The sequence below is a fragment of the Podarcis tiliguerta genome (assembly GCF_965153285.1).
Source record: "Podarcis tiliguerta genome assembly, chromosome: 1".
Lineage (NCBI taxonomy): Eukaryota > Metazoa > Chordata > Lepidosauria > Squamata > Lacertidae > Podarcis > Podarcis tiliguerta.
This window is the reverse complement of record NC_139534.1, coordinates 91,905,910-91,928,224: the sequence shown is the minus strand read 5'-3', so window position 1 is coordinate 91,928,224 and position 22,315 is coordinate 91,905,910. Positions and strand designations below refer to the sequence as shown.

Sequence of the window (22,315 nt, the reverse complement as noted above, 5' to 3'; positions counted from 1 at the left end):
ATCCAAACAGAAGGCAGAGAAACCCCAATGTGTGAGCTCAGGGTTCTCAGCTGTGGAGTCTGATAGACTTACTGCTGAACATGCATGGGGTACTTTTCTTGCTAATGCTGAATGTCAGTGGGTGTGCGGGGCCCCCTTCTCACTAACACCAGGTGTTCACAGCTGTGGGAATGGGGACAGTATCCATGCTGGCATGAGAGGGGCATGACCAGCTGTCTGCTACACAGTATACCTGAAGGAGTGTCTCCACCCCCATCATCCAGCCCGGACACTGAGGTCCAGCACCGAGGGCCTTCTGGCGGTTCCCTCGCTGTGAGAAGTGAGGTTACAGGGAACCAGGCAGAGGGCCTTCTCGGTAGTGGTACCTGCCCTGTGGAAGGCCCTCCCAGCAGATGTCAAGGCAATAAACAACTATTTTACTTTTAAAAGACAACTGAAGGTGGCCCTGTTTAAGGAAGTTTTTAATGTCTGACGCTTTATTGTTTTTAATATTCAGTTGGAAGCCACCCAGAGTGACTGGGGAAACCCAGCCAGATGAGTGGGGTATAAATAAAAAAATGTTGTTGTTGTTATATGTTCATTGTGGGGGTTCATACAAACACGCCTGACATCCCACAATTAGGATATTCTACTCCTGAATTTCTTAAATAAAAGAATTGGCCAGCCTCCTCAGGAAGAACTGAGTCACAAAAACAAGAAATTTACCGTGTTTTGCAGAGATCCACAAGGTTTTGATGCAGCTGCTGAAGCATCTGATGTTTAGCTCGAAGCACATCTGCCTTGAACGATTTACCTTTGACAATCGCTTCTGTTCTTTCAGTGATATGCCTGACCCTCTCCCCAAGGGAAGAGATCTGAGAGGCAAGCAGTTTATGCTTCTGCAGTAAATCTACTGCTTCCAAGAGCTGTTTACCACAATCCTGGGAACTCACTAGACTCTGGAAATTAAATGAAATAGAAATGATGTTGTTACATTCATGCAATGGTAAATTATCACCCAATGTCAGCTAGCAATCATCAGGTGGTATCCAAGGCCCACTAATCTCAAAGGAAAGATGCAAATTCATAGAATCATAGAGTTGGAAGAGACCACAAGGGCCATCGAGTCCAACCCCCTGCCAAGCATCATCCACATACAGTACATATTACAAACGGGTATAGTGATAATAAGCACAGTGCTTAGTTTCCAACATGTACTGTGCCTGGTTGCTAGACTGCCTAGAAGTCATGCCCTTTAACCTGAATTCTCCTAATCCCAGAAGTGTGGGACCAAATAGGTTATGATAAAGAAAGGCAGTTATATGGTCATAGGTACTCCTGGTTTTGGAACCCATGCTAAACCTAAGCTCAATTTAAGCCTGTATGCACTGCCTCTGTATGGATGATTCAGTTTTATAATCTATATGTAAATCCACTTCCGAGCTAGGGAGGAGGTGGGTTGCGGGCTTCACGCCCCTACCCCACACTTGTGGGGGCTGGCTCCAGCCCCACGCGATAGCAGGGAATCCTCGGAAGCGTCATATCCCGAGCCAGCCAATCGGCTGGCGCAGGGGGCGTGGCCTCACCTACTTAGGTCTGGCGCGGCCAAGGGTCTCCCTCTTTCCCGCACCACAGCTGACCTGGTTTTCCCTCCCCTCCCACCCGTTAGGCTAGGTTCTTGGACATTGCTATGAACCTCGGTTGGTCACCGTCAAGGGGCCTGGTAGGAATTTTTCCAACTGGCAGATTGGCAACAGCCATTTGGTTTTTGCCTACCTTGTAGCAAACCGTCACAACTCCACGGTATTGGCGGTTAGCCATTGGTGGGGGTACTGTTTTATTGTTATGCAGATGAAGGGGGGAAGGAGCGCCATCCACTTCCCCCAAATAAAGGGTAGTCCGGTAAAGGATTCCGGGGGGCGTGGCCTCGTCCTAAGCCTATGGAGGTGTGGGCCCATGGCACGCCCCCACACGGTGGCCCCGGGGGAGGTCCTAGTTGACGTGCCTCAGCAGGACTCCTCCCACTGGTGGTTAACCCTCACCGGCCAGGCCGGTTAGTTGTAGGACCAATGCATAAGCCAATACCACTCAATGTAATCAATAAAGTTGTGGCCTAATTTGACCCATTAACTCGAATTCTTGTGTCTGTGTCTTTATTTCTATGGGGGGAGGTGGGAACTCGTCACGTAACTGGCTTTCACTGCAAGAAACAGGCCTTTTAACCTAATGCAAAGGAAAATGAACAGATTTTTGTGCATGCCGATAATCTATAGCTCTTAGCCTCAAGTCCATATTCTATTATTCCGGCAAATGGAATATTTTCCATTTAGTTGTCCCTGGAAAATGAAGTTTGTATTGACAATTGTATGCCTAAATCTTATTTATTTATTTATTTTTTATTTATTTATTTATATTATTATTATTATTTGAATAAATAAATAAAGAAGCCTGGGATGTCAATGACTATGTGCCTATTTTCAAACCTGAAGACACCATGTTCTTTCACAACATGACATCAATTGCAGTCTTTAGTTGTCACTAAAACAATGTGCTTGTTAACATGCAAAATGTATAACACGAGATACCTTCAGCCCTCTTAGTTCTTCTGTAATGGTATCGATGTCCCTCAAAAGGACCAGGCCTTCCTGCATCGCCCCCAAGGAGTGTTTTTGTCTCTGGAGCTGGGTCATAAGGTCTTGCCATTGATGCGCAATGTCATTTTGCCTGGATGGGAGGGAAAACAACAACATGGTATATCAAAAGGTTCTGAGCAGAACTACGTATTTCAAGGAAACGCAGGGAAAACAACGAAAATGTAGGCCCTTGTCAAGTTCCCTCATGATTCCCATGTGGCTAGTTTATTTAACTAAACCACTGAAAATGTCTGGGGAAACCAAAAGGTCTTTTTTAGCTTGGCACTGAAATGATAGAAGTGTTGGATCTAACCACTGCTTTTCTTCTAGAAAAAAAGGAGCTGGTGCTGTGTACCCTTGACTAACCCCAGAAAAAAGCACTGGCTCTAACCACAATTCTAAGAGGATTGTATTCTGCCAATGGGAAGACACTGCGCAGAAGGCCCTTGTGTCACCCATAACATGCCTCACCCAGTGCTGAAACATGGAGAAGGGGTTTCTCCCAAGATTTTATTTGAAAAATCTTCTTATTTGAAAAAAAAGACTGTTTCTCTTTTTTTTAAAAAATCAGTCCACTGTCTATTCAAAAGCACGAATGTGAAGCATGGTGGAGTATTGTCCCTCTGCGAAGAACCTAGCTGATGGGTTCACGAAGCCACTCTCCTTCCAGAGACATGGAGAGTTTTGCAAAGGTCTAGGTTTGGGACGACCAAGGGTCGATTCTCCCCTCAGACGCGAGGCAAGAGGGGGTGTTGAGAGCAGTAAAGAGTTAATCTGCTGTGCCTCGGAGCTGAGGGGAAGAGCTTATCAGGCAGGACATGACGTAAACAGCCTGCTATGCTGTGTGTGTTCAGGGGAATCGAAAGCAGTTAGTTGAACTGCCCAGCTCAAGGAGGAAAGGAGCTGGGAAAATGCAGCTACACTCCGATGGATGCTGATCTGTGTATATATGTGTTTTCGGAACAATAAAGAACTTGAGAAACAGGAGCTGATGTCTCGGGAGTCATCCCTTATCACACACCGCTACGCTAATTCTGCTGATGATTTTACGACCTACAGAGGCCCACGCAGAGGAAGGGTGCCGGGCGCCATTACACCATAAATCTGTCCGAGGAGATTTATTGGAAGAGGTCGAACTCAATTAATAACAAAATCCATCGCCATTGTTAATCTCTATCATTGCTCCCTTTCTGAAAAGGGGAGCTCCATTATTCATGCTACCAACACAACTATTTTCTACGTGTCCTTCTAATTCTCCTTAAAGCTATTCCTGCTTCTCCCACCTCCCAAAACCACACACCGCCACTTTTCAGCTCACTTCTTTTCAATCTGGATCTTGCCATGGTAGTTCTCCTGCTTGATTTCTGAAGCCATCTTAGACAGTGCTTTGAAGCGTAGGTCTCGGGAAAGCATATCTGCCTCAATGGCTTCAAGCTTCCTTGTGGCTGCCTGGTGTTCTTCCACACTCTCGGGCTGCCAGTCGTTCTGCTTCTTTATTATCCCTCTCATGTCCTCCAAGTAGGCCTCACGAACAGCTGCTTTCTTCAGAAATCTCTGGACCAGTTGCTCAACTCTCTCCAGCCTCAAGAGCTCCTCCTGGATTGCTTTTCCTCTGTTGTGTTCTGCCTTCTCCAAAACAACCCATTCCTTCTCCAAATCTCTCAGTGTCTTTCCTTCAGGAGGCAGGTAGGCACGTTGGTTGTGGGCTCGCTGTTTGGTTCTGATGTGGAAGAAATTGGCTTCAATGATTCCCTTCTCCCGGTACTTGGGAGGCTTCTCCACGACGCGGAAGGTCTTAAAGTTGCCCATGAGAAGACGCATCTCCTTGAGGGAGTTGGGAAAGAAGTGATCGTCCAGTTCCACCACTTTGAGCTGTATCCATTTCAAGAGCTCTGAGACCATTTGCTCATACTGGAACTTCAAGTCATCCGTCTCCTTCAGGAAGAACACAATCTGTGCGGGGGGGGGGGGAGCAAAATAAAATACTTAATCATATAACCTAGCATAGTTTTATGACTGGCTCCAGTCAATCCAGGCTTTGGGCGAGACTAGGATGACAGATTTGTTCCTTAGCCACAGATAATAACCACATCTAAATCTGAATTTGTGTTTGTGTGGGTGGTATGAGGTGTTTATTGGGGTGGGTAGAGGTTAGATCTGGTGTTAAAGGTCGCCAAGTGTGGTAGTGCAGTCTTTTTCTGTATATACCCAGAAGATTATTGAGACCAGTAATTGTTAAGAGTGAGGGTGTGTGCGTGTGTGTTTGCCTGTAAGTCTGTGTGCAAGTGTAGGTGTCATGCAGACTGAGGTAGCAGCGCATTAGTGGGTGTGGAATTTGTGTGGGTGTTGAGTGGGTAGAATCCTATTTTGTGGAGTTCAATGTTTTGTCTGTTTTATTGTTTTATACACTGTGTTATTTAATTTTTTTCAATAACCTGAGAATATTTTCTAAAGAACAGAAGTATAGAAGTATATAAATATTTGAAATAAATACATCTGGAAAACAAAAGCAGTCCTAGAAGCCTCCTACTTTGCTTCAAGGCCAAGGCACAACTAGGGGAGGCCTAGAAGAAGAAGAGTTTGGATTTGATATCCCGCTATATCACTACGCGAAGGAGTCTCAAAGTGGCTAACATTCTCCTTTCCCTTCCTCCCCCACAACAAACACTCTGCAAGGTGAGCGAGGCTGAGAGACTTCAGAGACATGTGACTAGCCCAAGGTCACCCAGCAGCTGCATGTGGAGGAGCGGAGACACAAACCCAGTTCACCAGATTACGAGACTACCGCTCTTAACCACTACACCACACTGGCCTACTCTTTCATCACCACCACAGCCCTCCAGATCTCCTTTCCTCAAACTGCTGGGGGATTGTTCCCCCAAACTGCTGCTAGGATCAGGCCCCTCTTGAAGCCTAGAATTGAAGACCTGCTGCCAAGTGGAACCCTACTTAGGATCGTCCAGCACCCACTCTCCAAGCACCTTCCATGTCTTTTCTGGATCCACTCAGCCCCTCCACAACACTTCCATGGGACTCACAACACATTTTAATACCAGAGAAAGAGGCAAGTACTTCACTAAATAGTGCTGCTGGTATTTTAAGGTGCACGTTTCAACGTTATCACCACAAGTTTTACCATAAATAACCAAACTCTGATAACCACCCTCTGCAATTCAGCTGCTGAACCTTGTTGTTACTACTACTGCTATTATTTAAACAAAGATCTGGAAATACATCCCCTCCACCAGTCTGCAATTTTCTGTTTTTGACTGTAGGTTAGGAATCCACAACCTTACTGAAGACTCTTGGATTCATTCATTTCAATTTAAACATGGAACCCAGCTACACTGGCAAAGAAAAAAATGCTTTATATGCGTTGTTTGTGCATTCTAACACCGTGACACCAGATGGCGATATGGAGTTCCATTTTTGCTAACCTGATTTCTCATACAAAGTTTGTAACGCGTTTAATTGCAACACTTCTTTGATGTGAGTAGATCCAGTTTTACAGTAGAACATTCGTTGCCAAAACTCTCTGATAGTGGCCTGCAAGTAGTTGCTTCCCGTAACTAATATCAGAAGCACCCATCAGAATATGATGAGAGGGGACTCTGTAACATGGTACCATCCAGCACAGGGTTTGGCGTTACCAGATAAAGCCTTGATTCTGTTAGTCAATTTGAACTATCAGCATTAAGCATAAAATACCTGCACCTTCCCTGTGTGGACTGATAGACAGTCATGTTCATTCAGCACCGGAAACAAACCCTATGGAAGCATCGCCAGAGTGCAAAAAGTAACCGTCTATCTCACATTGCCCTCCCCTTTCATTTGCTATTTTTGGTTTCCACTTCTTAATCCTAGCTTCGAAAGAGCTCAAAGCGAAATGCCCCAAACTACAGCAAACTGCAACAGACAACGCAGGACAATGCTCCATGTCACTCTCGAGGAGGCCTCGGCCGAACCCCAGTTGTTTCCTTGCGTTAATGAGGAAAGTGTTGAAACCGAACAAAAAACCGATGAGCTGGAAGTGCTAATCTGCTTGCATCCATTTCAGAGCACACAAATAACAAAGCAAGCCCAGCTACGGGCAGGAGAAGGAGCAAAACAGCAGCACCAACCTTGAGTGCAGGAAAAGCTGCCTGGGGCATTAGGGCTCCGTTCTGTATGTTCTGCCATCGCACCCAGTTCTCGCTGAAGGATCCTAACAAATGCATGGTCACTGGAGAGGGGTGGGGGAAGGGAGATTTACCTCACCGCATGGATTCCCTCTGCACTCCCTGGTCACCCACTAGTCTTAGCGCATACTGAAGCTGCTTTGACACAAGGGAGGCTTCCCTGCCACAATCCTATTAGGGAACTCAGAGCTGCCTTATTGAGGGTGACTGAGGTCAGTGAGAGATTATCATGTCTCCCTGTGTTTATTTAGGAAGGGAGGGAGGAGAAGGAGAAGGGCTCTGCATGAAAGAACCCCGAGAGAGAATTGGAGTGGGATGGAAAACCATTAAAGCAAGAAGCACACAAAGGACACGGCCACTGTCAGAGGCAGTATGCTTCTGAATTGCAGTTGCACCCAGGTATTGCTAGAAGTCTTCCAATAGGCAGCTGGTTGGCCACTGTGAGAACAGGAGGCCAGACTGCATGGGCATGTGGTCCAATCCAGCAGAGCTAGTCTTAGGTTCTTCTAAAACTTGCAATGGGAATATCATGGAAGCATAGAATTGTAGAATTGGAAGCGACGCAAAGGTCCAACCACCTGCAATGTATGAATATATGGGGATATGTAGAAGAGCATGTGTACTAAGGTGTGTGTGTGTGTGTGTGTGTTTCTGTCCCTTTACATAGTCACTGTATCTGTGAAAGCCTTCCAAAGAGGGGTCTGTGCAATACCCAAGCTAGCTTTGGCTCCACAGAATGGTACAAAACAATTACAAAACTTTGGTATCAGTTTGAAGGAGATCCCAGATTTTGGGGTTCCTCTTTAATAAAGCTTCTGGCTGGCTCCTTTGGCACTTGCAAAGCTCTACCTAGTTCTTCAGCCAGAACGTATCCCATTGGGCTTGCCTGCTTGTCTGTGGTACCCTTAAATGTTTTTTATATGAAGGTGAGCCAAAAATGGCAGAAACCTGCTGACATTTGCCCTACGCAAAGGAAACAAACTGCAATGAGTTTTCCTACTGCATAAGCATCTGCCTTTTGACCATGGAGGGCTTTTCCTTAAGCTGAATGTAGAGGAGTATATTGACTTTTATTCTTCCTGTGAAAAGCCCTTGGCATTATCCACAGATTACATACATTAGAACTGATCCACCATCTGATTTAGCCTGTGGAGAGAATTTACTTGAGAGACAGGGTATGCTAATTTATGTGACCGCAGTACACTGACTTTGGTGAGCCTTTTCTGGACAGTCTGGTCCTGCTTCAGCCTGGAAAAGTAATGGTAGTAGAATGACACGTAAGTCATGATGGATCTCTCATCTGGAAATGGCACGGCCACATCCTCAGCATCCAGCAGCTTTGTGATTCCCAGCTGCTTCTCTGCCACAGTGAAGGCATTATTTAGGTTACTGATGGGCTGGTCATGCCTCAGCGAGCTGTACTGGATGAGATCAGGCCTGGGGAGATGAAAGAAGGGGTGATGGGGAAACATACAAGGAAGGTTATGTTTCAAAAATGAAATGAGACTTGCATGTAAAGTCGAGCGTGCCTGAGAAATACTACCTAAAGTGCATTTCAATCTTCCATTCACTACCCTTTATTTATTCAAGCAATTCTTTTGCTTCGCTTTTCAGTCAAAAGGGCTTACATCAGATCAAATGAAAACAAGGCAGCCCTGGTCCATGGGTTTGCAATCTGAAAGACATGGCACATAAGGAAAACGGAATGGGTGGAAAAGGGAAAACAAGCAGATTCAGGCATCTGTTCTCAGATGGCCATCTGAAATGGAAGCCGTTCAGAAAGAGGAAGACTCCATTGAAGCTGGTCTCTCAGCAGAGCCCAAAGAATGGTGTTGGTTGGCCATTTCCAATCTCTCCCTCTGGTTCAGCTGATGGAATTTCTAGTATGCGTAGTTAAAAGAGACAAGTGAGGTTGGGAGGAGCATAGAGCAGCCACAACCAGATTTAGAAGACTTGAGTTCAATCTCCAGTTAGCTAGGAACTCCTGGTGTGTCTTGGGTCAGACCACATTGTTGGGGGTGCTGCTAAGGTGAGACTACAGCAATCAGGTCTAGGGACCAGCTCCTCAGGGTAGGTGAGGAGGTGAGCCTACAATGACACCATTTCAATGACAGTCATCACAACATCCTTCCTGTAAAAAATGACTTTATTCTTTAACACGGGGTGCTGTCGTGGAGCAGAGCTCCAGACAATCTCCTTCACCACCTTCACTACTCTGGGCAACTGAGGCTGATCAAGAAATCTGATCAGGCATTAGCAAGGGAATAAATGGGCCCCTTTCCTTTCTCTTTTGTTTTGAGGAAAAAGAAAGCATAAGGGTTCCACCTGTTCCCTGCCCGGGAAGTGGTGGCAAGAGAGAGGAAGAACAAAGGACACCATGGGAGGTGGAAGAGAAACTGAAATCTGAACTTTAGAAACAAGCCCTATTGCCCAGTTCAAGCTCCTAGCAGCTTATTGAATCAAGGAAGGTTAGTTTTGGTGTCAGGGCATGAACTTGGCTTCTGATGTTAAGGGCTAGGTGAGAGAGAAGCCTATTTTTGGGAGCTCAGAAGTCCTGCACTAAAGGTTGTGGAAATTCCCTATTCTTTATCCCAACCCATCCTAATCCTTGTGGAATCCAATTTACAATTTTTGAAAAGCACCTTTTTATCTCTAGTAACTTTTCTGAGCTCATTAACAAATAATTTCCATTTGTCTAACATGATATTGTCCGCAAAAAATTATTCAACTTGTCAGATTTGATCACCTTCTCCATTAAAGAATTACGGGAAAGTCTGAGCTACTGCTGCAGGATCTCCTAGTTCTCCTTTACCTGTGAGCATGAATGAGTGCGTTGAAGGCTAACCCGTCACTCCAGCTTTTGGAGAAGTCTTTCACATTGACATTGGGGTAGCTGGCAGTCTTATACTGGCACCAGACCAGCAGGGCATCATTGGCAGAAAGGACATTGGCTTTAGCTCCAAACTCTTCCTAGAAACACACCAAGGAGAAAAACTCAAAGGACAATTGCATATATACCGGTAACTGAAAATCTGCCATGCAACAACATATCCAGATTTGAAAACTTCTCACAAGTTTGCTCTAGGATGAAACCATTTTTTATTTTTTTTTACAAACTGAATTTAAGGATTTATAATTATAAATTTAGTGAGGCATTTTCTATCTACAGTTTATTAACCACTTATTATTAGATGCATGTTACACTTGGTGGTGGTGGTGGGTGTTACTGTGCTAGCTAAAGTTAAATTACCCTCAAGTAAAGAGGCTCTCTCTCTGCCACTTCCCCTAAGGACCCCTGACTATTAGGTCCAGTCATGGCCGACTCTGGGGTTGCGGCGCTCATCTCGCTTTATTGGCCGAGGGAGCCGGCGTACAGCATCCAGGTAATATAGCCAGCATGATTAAGCCGCTTCTGGCGAACCAGAGCAGCGCATGGAAACACCGTTTACCTTCCTGCCGGAGTGGTACCTATTTATCTACCTGCACTTTGATGTGCTTTCGAACTGCTAGGTTGGCAGGAGGCCACTTCCCCTATTCACATGCAAACACTTGAATCCTTTACTTAGACTAGGCTTTCAATCTAATTAGAAACCTAAGAGTCAAATTTCACTTTGCTAGGGATCAAGGACATTTTGGAACAACAGAAAGCAAAGAGGACAAAGGCTTTTAAAGAACAGTTTTACCTTATCAAGTCTGATGGATGCAATTTGAAATCTGAGGATAATTATCCACATTAAACCAAGAATGAGAGTTCGGTCTCCATCTACAATGTTCTCAGGTCCAATTACTTTCACCTGTACCTGTTAAATGCACAAATGTAGCTTTTCAGCAATTATTACCATTGTCAGTTTGTTTCTGTAAACCCCATGAGGTTCCAGGGCAGGTTACAACAATGCAAAAACACAACTTTCTACAACTTGAGGCTTTAAGCTTGTTTTAATTAGTTTCAATGTTGTATTTTTACATTGTTGTAACCTGCCCTGGAAACTCATGGGGAATTTTTTTGAAGAATGAACAGATGGATGGATAAAGCAGAAGTGGTCAGCCTATGGCCCTTCAGATGTTGTTCAACTCCAACTCCCATCAGTTCCAGTCAACTTTGCCAATCTGTGGTTGAAGGATGGATGGTGGCTAACAAATTGAGGCTGAATCCTGATAAGACAAAAGTACTGTTTTGCGGGGACAGGCAGGTGTGGAGGACTCCCTGGTCCTGAGTGGGGTAACTGTGCCCCTGAAGGACCAGGTGAGCAGCCTGGGAGGCATTTTGGACTCACAGCTGTACATGGAGGTGCAGGTCAATTCTGTGCCTGGGGCAGCTGTCTACCAGCTCCATCTAGTACACAGGTGGAGATCCTTCCTTCCCGCAAACTGTCTTGCCAGAGTGGTGCATGCTCTAGTTATCTCCCGCTTGGACTACTGCAATGCACTCTACATGGGGCTACCTTTGAAGGTGACTCGGAAACTACAACTAATCCAGAATGTGGCAGCTAGACTAGTGACCAGGAGTAGCAGCCAGGATGATATAACACTGGTCCTAAAGGAAATTCACTGGCTCCCAGTACATTTCTGAGCACAATTCAAAGTGTTGGTGCTGACCTTTAAAGCCCTAAATGGCCTTGGCCCAGTATACCTAAAGGAGCATCTCCACCCTCATCATTCAGCCTGGACACTGAGGTCCAGCGCCGAGGGCCTTCTGGTCGTTCCCTCACTGCGAGAAGCGAAGTTACAGGGAACTCGGCAGAGGGCCTTCTTGGCAGTGGTGTTCTCCCTGTGGAATGCCCTCCCACCAGATGTCAGGGAGATAAATAAAGAATTATACATCTTTTAGAAGACATCTGAAGGCAGCCCTGTATCAGGAGGTTTTTTAATCTTGATGTTTTATGTTTTTAGATATGCTATAAGCTGCCAAGAGTGGCTGAGGAAAAGCACCTGATTCACACAGAACACACGCAATTATCAAAATATATCAACTATCTCCAACATTAAAAAAGAAATAGGGGGAAGACTTTAACCTTTCTATGGAACTATAGTTTAAAACTGTTCCATTACTGTTAATTAACATTACTCTTAAAGAGAATTTATTTAAATTTGTGTACCAATGACACCTGACGGACTATAGATTAAACATAAATTTATAAATATGCAACCTCACACTGTCCTGCAACTTGACAAGTCTGCATTGTACCTTTACGTTCTCACCTTGGTTTTGAGGAATTGGATAGCTTTGCTGTTGTTCTCCAGAAAATGAACCCTCATTTTACCCTTGTTTGGTCTGGGCAGTTGCTCAGCAGACAGCAGCTCTAACAGCTGCAGGAGATAAATGCCATCTTTCAGTTCAGTATAGAGATCATGAATCCTAATGTCCACCTGCAAAATGAAGCATCAAAGAATTCAGCCAAAATTTCACAGCCAATGACATGAACAGATGTCACACAAGGATAGATAATGGCAAGCAAGTGCTGTACTTGCTGTTTGACTGGCGTGAAGAGAAGAGAAGAGAAGAGAAGAGAAGAGAGAAATTATTTGCTTCTGAGCCAATTGAATTCACATCATTTAATATTCTGAACAGGACTGCACATGGAAAGAAACTATGGGTAGGTCTGAACAACTTCTCCATACTCCTTTACCTACACTGTCCTCCGTGGATTCTTGACAAATATCCCCTATTCTAGTCAGCTGAAAGGGTGATTGGAATATTTGCAGCCTTCAATCCATTGGCTGATACGCTGCCAGAATCTTCATTTAAAACACATTTTTAGCAACAGTTTGGTGCTTCTGACTGCAACTTTAAAAGGTCAATCTTTGTTCCAGAAGCTGCAACAAAAAGCAGTAGCTCTGGTTGCCGATTCGCTACCAGGCTAAGTTCAAGCAGCTAGCACATGTATGCAAAACCTTGGTACCAGGCTTGGTACCTGGATATCTGATCTCGCCCCTTATAATTCCCAACCAATCACTGTGCTTTTACTGGAGAGGGCCTCCTGCAGATACCATCTCATCCAGAGGTCTGTTCCCTACGACTAGGAATCAGGCCTTTAGTGTAGAGGCACCAACTGTGAATCTCTCTCTCACATATCAGACAGGTGCCACCTCTAGCATCTTTTTGGTGCACGTCAAAGCCTTTTAAGTGGAGATTTTATTGTCACTGCAGTCTTTATCTGTACTGGATTTGATTTTTTTTTTTTAATACATGGTATTGCTTTTACTGCTTTCATTATTGGTGCGGTCACTGTTAATCACTTTGAGATGTTTCTGAGGGAGCAATTCATCAATGGAATTACTGTAAATGAATGATTAAAATGTCTATGTCCAGCTCTGACAGCTGAAATACCTTCTGGGTTGATGTTAAAACATTAACTGCCTAGTCATAAATATTATATTAGCTTGTAATTGGTGTAAACGAAAGCATTAAGGATGACACATACATCTTGACAAGTACAACCTGATGACTCACAGCTGAATGGGGAAAAGGCCTTGACTGAAAACCTACAGAGTTTGAGAAGCTCTATCTGTGACAGCAAATTGCAGTTGTCAAGTTACTAAAATGTTTAAGTAATAGCAAATTGTACTAAGGCACAATGGTTTCAGATGCTGCACTAATGCTTTGCCCAGGCTGGTGTTTGTTTTGAAGCCATCTTGAATGAGGTAACCTTAGATGTCAATGGAAGTTCAAAATCCATTGCTTACACTGTTGCAGCTCGCAGTTAATGATACTGTATGGATAAAGTTTGTCAGGGGCTTTCCATGAGTTGTTTGTCAGTCCACCAAGGAAGTCTTTAAGCTGATCACATCTGAAGGAGCTTGAGGAAAGTACCTACACCATGTTTGTAGAACACATTGTTGATCCAGTTGGTGAACGTTTTCTTCTGCATGGTCATACGCTGCTCCTGCAGCTTTTTGAACTGTCCTTGAACATATTCTTCCTCCATGGTGCCCTAAAAACAGAAACATTCCAACATGACTCCTCCCAAAATAACCATGCATCACCCACCCCAGCTGGCTGCCAATTCTCTTGCATTCTTGAGCTTTCTTGTTCTCCTTGAAGCCAAGGAATGTGACCAGATTATGCATTCAACAGAAAACTACCAGCCCACGTTCTTCCGTTTCACTTCCTCTCTGGTCAGAACCAATTTCACACCTCCTGCAATGCATTTCTTGCCAAAAGGAAGTGGGTGCTGCTACTCACCAACTAATAAGCTGAGAACAACCAAGGAAGATCTCTATTAAGCTGAACACACTTTGGAAAGCTATCGGATTAAAGTGTTAACAAAACTGTAACGAGAAAAACGTAAATACTAGTTTTGGCTTTTCAACATTGAAATAAAATAAATAATGGGGCTGGGCATGCCTTTCTTCTATTCTCTTTCCTTTGTCTTTGAAAGACAAAGAACTTCAGATTGCACCCAAAGAATGCAGTGTTAGCAATTTTGGGGAGTGACCAATCTCAATGGTAGTGTGCTTTGCATGCAGAAAGTCCCAGTTTCAATCCCTGACATCTCCTGGTAGGAATGAGAAAGACTACTTACCTGAAACCCTGAAGAGATGCTGCCAGCCAGTCTAGACCAGAGGTTTCCAAGCTCCCCCTGCCCCCATGGACCACTTGAATATTTCTGAGGGTCTTGGTTGAACACTTCATGATTTGCCTGCATGTTGTATGTATCAGGCCGTACTAGAAGCTGCATGGTTTATAATTTTATTTTTACAGACATGCTAGGGACCACCTGAATGTGGTTCACAAACCATACTTTGGGAACCTTTGAAATACTGAACCCTTGACAATACTGAGCTAGATGGACCAAATGTCTGGCTCAGTATAAGCTTCCTCTTACTAACAAAGAGATCTTGGAAGCAGTTCCAGAGATTGAGTTGAGGGCAAGGGCTCCCCAAACCAGTAGCTGCCTCCTATTGATGGGCCCCTGTGGTTACTTGAGGAGAGGCATCTTTTGCATACGCAAGAGTGCTGGACTCCTTGGTAAACCTCATATATTCTTAACTCAGTTTGCTCTTAATGACGGCCTGCTTTTCTGGTTCCACTTGCACTAGTTTCTAAGTACCGTATTTTTTGCTCTATAAGACTCACTTCTTCCCTCCTAAAAAGTAAGGGGAAATGTGTGTGCGTCTTATGGAGCGAATGCAGGCTGCGCAGCTATCCCAGAAGCCAGAACAACAAGAGGGATTGCTGCTTTCACTGCACAGCGATCCCTCTTGCTGTTCTGGCTTCTGAGATTCAGAATATATATTTTTTCTTGTTTTCCTCCTCCAAAAACTAGGAGCGTCTTGTGGTCTGGTGCATCTTATAGAGTGAAAAATACTGTAATTGTGCTTTCTGAAGAAAGACACCAGCATTCTGCCTGCCTAATTTGTACATTAAAGACATTTTCCTTATTTTTCCCCATTTGTAATATGAACTTGGTTAGGTTAGTTAATATTTGCTATATAAAAAATAATTTCTTTGATGATTAGTTTCATCAAAACTTCAGAAAAATTAGCATTCGTGTGTGATGCCATCATTTCTTACTTAACAAATCCAACACACAGGACACAATTGGTTCACCCAAAAATGTACTTGGGCTCCCCACAACCAACTTTTATGGCGCAGTGACTGAATAGTGGTGCTTGAAAGATCTTTGTGGTCAGATCTGGTCTTAGGGGATGTGGTAGATGACCCACAACCAAAACCTCCTCAGACCTGTGCTCAAATATTGTTTAAATGATGACGGTCACTATTTGCTGGCGAAATATACCCTAGTGACATGTACTTCTGGGAAGACAAAATGCTGGGACCCTACTTTTCAGTTCATACACAGGACTCCACAACAAGTTCAAGGGTCCTCCCGCACAATGGGAGAATTAACTGTTTTCAAAAAGCTACAGAAATCTAATTTTCTGAAGCAGCCCTTTCACCCTGCCAGAAGGAGGGATTTTTGCCCACAATTCACCAGCTCCCGCACATTTCGGGAAGTCCTCAGTACTTTTTTTTCTTCCTGAAGAAGATACATTATCCTCCTTGCCTTTCTCTTGCTTAACCTCTGGTCCCAGCGAAATGGCTGGATCACTTGTCAGCCAAAATCAGCTAAAAATGATTATGCTTTCTGTTTAGTTGTCATTTCTTCACTTACTTTTTTTTTTTTTTGCACATGCAGTACCATACAATAGGACTGTCAGTTCTTTTTAGAACATCTCGCCTGTCACTTGTAAGAACGTACCTTCTCGCAAGGATAACATTTGTCTTCAAGCAATTCTGAGATGACTCAAATGCCTATACTCTCATTTGTCCCATCCACAGAAAGCAAAGGAATTCCTTGAAGTCTAAACTTACCCAGCCTTGTAAAGATGTCCCTTTGAAAGCCAGCAAGAAACCCTTCAATAGAATAAACACTTTTACTCCAGAACTGCTGGTTTATTCTGGCATACAAAGTGACCTTTGAATACTGTGACAGTGAGAAAGTATTTATAATCTATATGAAAACGCTACACCTGGCTGGAGAGGGAAAAGGTCATTAGAATATTGGGGGTAAAGGTTCTCAGCAGAATGGTTATGATATATCTGCAGTTCAGATGCTGACATAATGTACTAGAACAGGAAGTTGGGCTCTGATGCCAACAGGTGCTCATGATAAAGAAAATATGTAACTCCCACGCTAAGTTGGAGGAGATTATTCCAGTCACTACCTGGCCCATAGTACAAGGCTGTAAATGACAAAGGTAATTCCATAAAGGTAATTTCATAAAGTATAAAAATAAATGCCAAGTGTTGGAATTAGAAAGCCTTCTAATTTACAATATTGGGCCATTGGCTGCAGCTAGCCTGCCAAAAGTTTATTCCATGTAATATGACCCTTTGGGCTGATAAAATAAGACATACACACACACACTGCTTTTTCCCTGACAAAGACTCAAGGCAGCTTACAGATAAATATAAGAACTGTTTTTCTATATAAAAACATAGAAAAATAAATCATATAAAAAGAACCAAAGAAATTTGAGCATTCCTTCAGGTAAAACAAATTTTGTGCTAAGGCAGCTGATTTTCAGTAGTTAATGGAGCACAGCAGGACCTGAGAGTAATGACAAAAGAAAACAAGCTACCCAAATAATCCTGGGGACACCTAATTTTCACTACTTGTGCAACAGGCTTACATTCTTCAAAGAAATGGCTGCCTTTCCAGTTTCCAATAAGTGGAGTGATGTTCAGCTCTTTTGTACCTGAACTATGCAACAACAGCAGCAAGGATGCTTCTTGCCCAGAGATGGAAAGAAGAAATACCAACCAGAGAGGAGTGGCAGACCAAGCTGATGGAATATGCAGAAATAGCTAGACTGACAGGAAAGATCAGAAATCAGGAAGACCAAGTATTCTTAAAAGACTGGAATAATTTTCTAACATATCTGAGAGACCACTGTAAACGGTTGAAATCATTGGCAGGAATACAATGACACTTGTAATGTAACATGGATTTTGGATACTTACGATTATAGAATAGATTACAGGAAAATATAATAGATTACAGGAAAAGATGCAGGGGAAAAAATTAGAATTGGAACCCATGGAGGGGAGAGGAGGACATCTCAAGGTTTGAAAGAACCACTTTTTTTAAGGTTTGAAAATGTTATGTTTATGGTGTAAAATTTTGAAATCTTCCAATTTCCTGTCTATAATTTGGCAATAATATTTTTGAAACTTAAATCCAGAAAAGGTACAATGCAATAATACCAAATTACCAAGTTTGTATCAGCTCTAGAACTTTTATATAGCAAGTCCAGCTCCTGCAATACTACCTTCTAACCACTGGAGAGCAGTCCTCCACAGGAATAGACAAATGAATAAACCAACCACAAGCATGCAAGTAACTTTATTAAACAGCGAATTTTATTTCCCAGAACTGTTACACACAAAAAGGAGAAATCTTAAAAACATGTACAAAAATATATTACAGCGTCTGTAATGATTCGTGCAGATAATCAAAGTGCAACACCAATGAATTTAAGCTCTTGGGGAGAAAATTAATATTTCTACCAAGAGTTTTGTTATTTGAACCTTAGCAAACAAAAAGCAATAATATATAGTCTCTTGATGACACTTGAAATATTTCACAGTAATATAAGGATTGGTCAATCATTGTTATTTATTTTTTAAGTGACCTGATCTTGGATCTATAAATATGTAACAATAATGGTATAGAAACTCTGATTAAATTAAGTGGTTCATATCCTTGAGGATGTTTAGAACTATTTGAGTGATAATGAAAAGGAGTTGAAGTGTGTATTATCAGTGTAGGATGCAACTCGCCACAAGGGAGATATGCATAAGGGCAACTCACAAAAGACTCTAGAAGCATGAAAAAAGATGTCCAAATCAGTCATGTTTCATATTCCACTGATTCTTACACCACGTATGAAGCCGCATGAAGAGGCTCATAGATCAAAACTTCGGGTTCTTGAAATAATAAGGATCATAACCAAAACAAGCAAACAAGTTTCATTATTTGTGTGCCTTTACCTAAAACCGCAACTCTACCATGTTTAAAAGTCATTCAAAAATTCTGACACTGTAGTTGACAAAAATATGGTTGTTTCGACTTAGCTGACTGAAATTGCAGCACATTTCAGTTACAAAACCTCTAAAATCACTGCAGGATAATAAATAACAGGAAACATGATTTCATTGTGGGGAGAAACAAAGATCTGAGGAAATTGCACAAGAAAAGCAGATGCTTAGATAAATATTAACAACTGTTCTAGAGAAAGATAGTGCAGCAAGAGAGAGACACTTTTCTCCAGAACGTGAGGTCATTTAAATATGAGTGAAATTGGATTTCTGAGCTGTAAGAGAAATAATATATTCTGCCTACATGTGATGAAACAGATAAAATCTGATCTTGCAGTATCTTATCTGCTAGCATCCAGTGACTTCAGTTTTATTTTGAAAAGGTAATAAAGCATTGTCAAAAAAATAAACACAAAGGAGCAGGTAAAGACTCAAGGTGCAACAAGAACATAAACAAACTTCTTCCTGAAGTCTGGCCTCTTGACTCATTTGTCTTCTTTCCTTCCTTTCCCCCCTCCCCCATAACACAATCCTGCCCCCCCCCCCCCAAATCAACTATTTTGAAAACCATAAGCCCCAGAAAGCAAGAAGAACACTAAGTTAGCCTATGCTACTTATCCCGAGTGATGTCTGTGCCTGTAAACAAAGAACACACACAAACCTAGTAGAAACAGAGCTGTTAGTTTGTTAATTGATTTCTCACTGAACTATAGCATTAACAGGATGCACTAAGATGATGATCACATCAGTCTTAAGTTTCTCAGCTACTGTATAGGGATAGGCTGATCTCCACATAACACATGGAGGGGCCTTCTGCTTTTCAAGCAGGTCCAAAGTTTAATCCCTGACAACTCAGTTTAGAAAGATCTGAAGTTACTAGTTTGGGAAAGATCCTGCCCCAGACCCTGGAGTGCCAGAATAGATAACAGTAGATAATACTAAGACAGATGGACCAGTAATGTGTATAAAGCAGTTTCATATAAAGTGTGGAGATTTCTGGGTGACATCATTTGTTGCTCAGACTGAGTCCACAGGTGACAGCATAAGTGATTAAGTCCATGAATAGTACTTTGCTAATGCAACAGGAGAATCTGACTCATTTGCTCTGTCTTTCATGAAAGGACACCTACAGGCCTTTTGGCTAGACTGCTGTGGCCCTCCCTTGATGCAGGTTTCATGCCACAAGGCAGTCATAATCTAGTGGCAGTCCATAAAAGAAAGAAGTGAAAATAACGCTTTGTAGGTTATATACTGGAAGGTTTCCTGTGGATGTTAAAAACAAAGCCTTAGAATTAGTAGATCAAACTGCTTTTACCTGTGCAAACTATAATCAACTAATTTGTCACCTCACCCTCTACTGACGCAAGTGCATATATATATTCTGCAAAGTAGCTCTGTCACATATGTAGGTGTGTTTTCAGCAAAGTCGTACTTTGGGATTAAGCCCTCCAAATGGACTTTTGAAATTCATCACTGCAGTGAACAGAGGTGTCAATATTTGTATATAATGCACATTATTCTTTTTCTTAAAAAAAAACAACCAACCAACTACCAGGGGCTTCACAGTATTACAACAAAAATTAACTTATGGAATTCACTTCCACAAGATGTGGCAAAGGCCTCTGTATTTGATAGCTTAAAAAATGCCTAAGATAAATAGAGACTAGTTCTATCTAGTAGGCATGATGCTAAAAAAGAATCTCCATGTTTAGGAATAGCACACCTCCAACTAGCAGATGTGAAGGTAAACAATGCGGAGACTATTGCCTTCATGTCCTGACACTGGGTTCCACTGTTGGACCCTTGGCCTGATCCAGCAGGGCTCTTCATATATATTCTACTTATACAGAGACAACAGTGATAACCTCTATAGTAGCTAAAGAGCAGTAAGATTTTTTAAATGTCAATTTAAATATATATAACTTTCAAATATAGTAATTTGTTGATTTTCTAAATATAATTACATATTCTTATGAAAGCTCTTTCCATGCATACGTTCCCCTTTTCTCCTTCCCCAAACAAATATGACTTTGTAAAGAAGCCTAGTCCAAGACAGGCTTTTAATTTTTGGCTAGAACAAAAAAAAAAACAAACAAAAAAAAACCTGAACTGAACTGAAGAGCATTCTTACAATCTCTAAATGGAATTGCAGAAGGTGGATTTTCTTTTCAAGTATCATTAGTGAACAAATTCCTGCCTCCTTGGAAGTGTAAAATGTTAGATTTCCTTTTGAAGAATAAAGGTAGTTTTGCATTGTGTTATCAAAGTATTGTTTAGTATATAGTTGCAACTATTTTTACATCCGCTCAATCCCAGTTTAGTATTTTGATTGTAAACACAGTGGGGAAAAATGTCCAAAACCTTACCCACAAAAACCAGAAGGTAATTTTCAAAGGCACTTGTAAGAAACACTTCCCCTGCTGTCCTTTTACCGAGGGGCCTTCAGATCTATTAACATAGGTTTATCCCTGTGCTATGTTGCCAGTTCCTGTAATGTGCACGGAATGCAGCATCTAACTGAGGGCCACTTCAAATGCCAGAAAGCATGTGGAGCCTGTCATGACACATGCCATGACTATACATGTGTTTATTTTACAAGATATACATGTTGCACAAATGCACATATGAGAAAACTGCCACTAAGCATCGCTCCCCAGTGCATGAGGTACATGATAGCTTCTGTGCTTTTTCGTGTGCATATAGGACAGATTCAGTGTTTGAAGTGGCCCTAAAATGCTTGACAAGAACCCTACCTTCAAGTGTGTTATACAATCTTTAACTGTAACAGGTACTGAACTTTTAACATTTTTAGAATGCGTTTATCACTGTGCTCCACGCAAAGGTTTTCTATGCGATGGAGGTACCAGATGGACAGGCAAGTTACTGGGGAGTTCATATCCCTCCAGTTTTATCTTGATAAGATGCTTTGCTAATGCAAATTCCTCCTCATCCAACATGCCATCGTTATCACAGTCAGCAAGCTTCCAGATTTTTCCCAGGACACTGTTGGGCAGTTTGGAGGTCAACATTTCCTTCTTTGCATTGGCCCCCGAGACTCTACCATTGACTGGCGAGAGAGTGTAAAAGATTTCATCATATATAGGTTTATCTTTGGCAACAATCCACTCCTCCTCGCCGGCTCCTTCCTTGGCACCTTCCCCGTAGCCCTGGTCAAATGGTCCTACTGTGGTGCCATCAAATGCCCCACCTTGAACCTTCTGCGCAGGCGTGTTACGCTCTTCCTGGCTCACCAGAGTCATGAGGTAGGCAACTTTGTTTGCCAGCATATTATCTACAGCTTCAATCAGCTTTGGCTTCAGAGAATGGAATTTGGTGAAGTCGTATTTCTCCAACTGCTCCTGTGAAATGGAAAAACAGTGATTGCAAGTAAGAACACTGTTCAACAATTCCTTGATAAAATTCTTGGCATCTGCCAAGTGTGAATAAGGATGATTCCAGAATGAATGTTGTATGAAAGAAGCCTTCAATTTAGGAAGCCGTGTTCATGTTTATAGTTACCCAGGCTGCACCATAGAAAAACAACACAAAAATATAGTTCTGTGAAATGCTTTAGATAGAAGGAAGCCAAGGTACTTGAAGAGAAACAACGGAGTGTTGACAGTAAGACCGTGTACTTACAAACATTTACCCTGTACCAGCAAAGACACAGATAAACTATGGAATTTGCTTGTGCAAGATGTGGAGATGGCAACAAACTTGGGAAGCTTTAAAAGGGGACTAGATAAATTCACAAAGGCTCAGGTTATCATTGGCTACTAGTCATGATGGCCATCCAAGGACTACTCCCAGAACCAAGACAAGATGCCTCTAAATATTGTCCTGGGGATCATAAGCAGATAGTGCTATTATACTCATGCCTTTCTTGTAGGCTTCCCATAGGCAGTTGCTTGATCACTGTGAGCACAGGGAGTTGGGGCTAGATGGACCTTTGGTCTGATCCAGCAGGGCTGTTCTTATAT

The 22,315-nt window shown here is 42.5% G+C and overlaps 2 protein-coding genes across 3 annotated transcripts in view; both read right to left on the bottom strand.

Moving 5' to 3' along the window:
- The window catches only part of SPTBN5 (spectrin beta, non-erythrocytic 5), a 104,328-nt gene extending 88,120 nt beyond the window's left edge, over positions 1 to 16,208 (bottom strand). For both annotated transcript variants that reach the window (XM_083449437.1, XM_083449438.1), the window contains exons 1-9: positions 16,107 to 16,208; positions 13,606 to 13,722; positions 11,990 to 12,157; positions 10,474 to 10,590; positions 9,603 to 9,760; positions 7,999 to 8,227; positions 3,931 to 4,565; positions 2,565 to 2,703; positions 706 to 938 (exon numbers count right to left, since the gene is read on the bottom strand). In XM_083449437.1, coding sequence (XP_083305563.1) covers positions 706 to 938; positions 2,565 to 2,703; positions 3,931 to 4,565; positions 7,999 to 8,227; positions 9,603 to 9,760; positions 10,474 to 10,590; positions 11,990 to 12,157; positions 13,606 to 13,716 — 1,790 coding nt within the window. In that variant the 5' untranslated portion in view covers positions 13,717 to 13,722; positions 16,107 to 16,208. The remainder of the gene's footprint in view (positions 1 to 705; positions 939 to 2,564; positions 2,704 to 3,930; positions 4,566 to 7,998; positions 8,228 to 9,602; positions 9,761 to 10,473; positions 10,591 to 11,989; positions 12,158 to 13,605; positions 13,723 to 16,106) is intronic.
- A 1,427-nt stretch (positions 16,209 to 17,635) lies between these two features.
- EHD4 (EH domain containing 4) overlaps positions 17,636 to 22,315 on the bottom strand; it is a 38,579-nt gene continuing 33,899 nt past the window's right edge. The window contains exon 6 of the mRNA XM_083450516.1: positions 17,636 to 21,694. Coding sequence (XP_083306642.1) covers positions 21,158 to 21,694 — 537 coding nt within the window. The 3' untranslated portion in view covers positions 17,636 to 21,157. The remainder of the gene's footprint in view (positions 21,695 to 22,315) is intronic.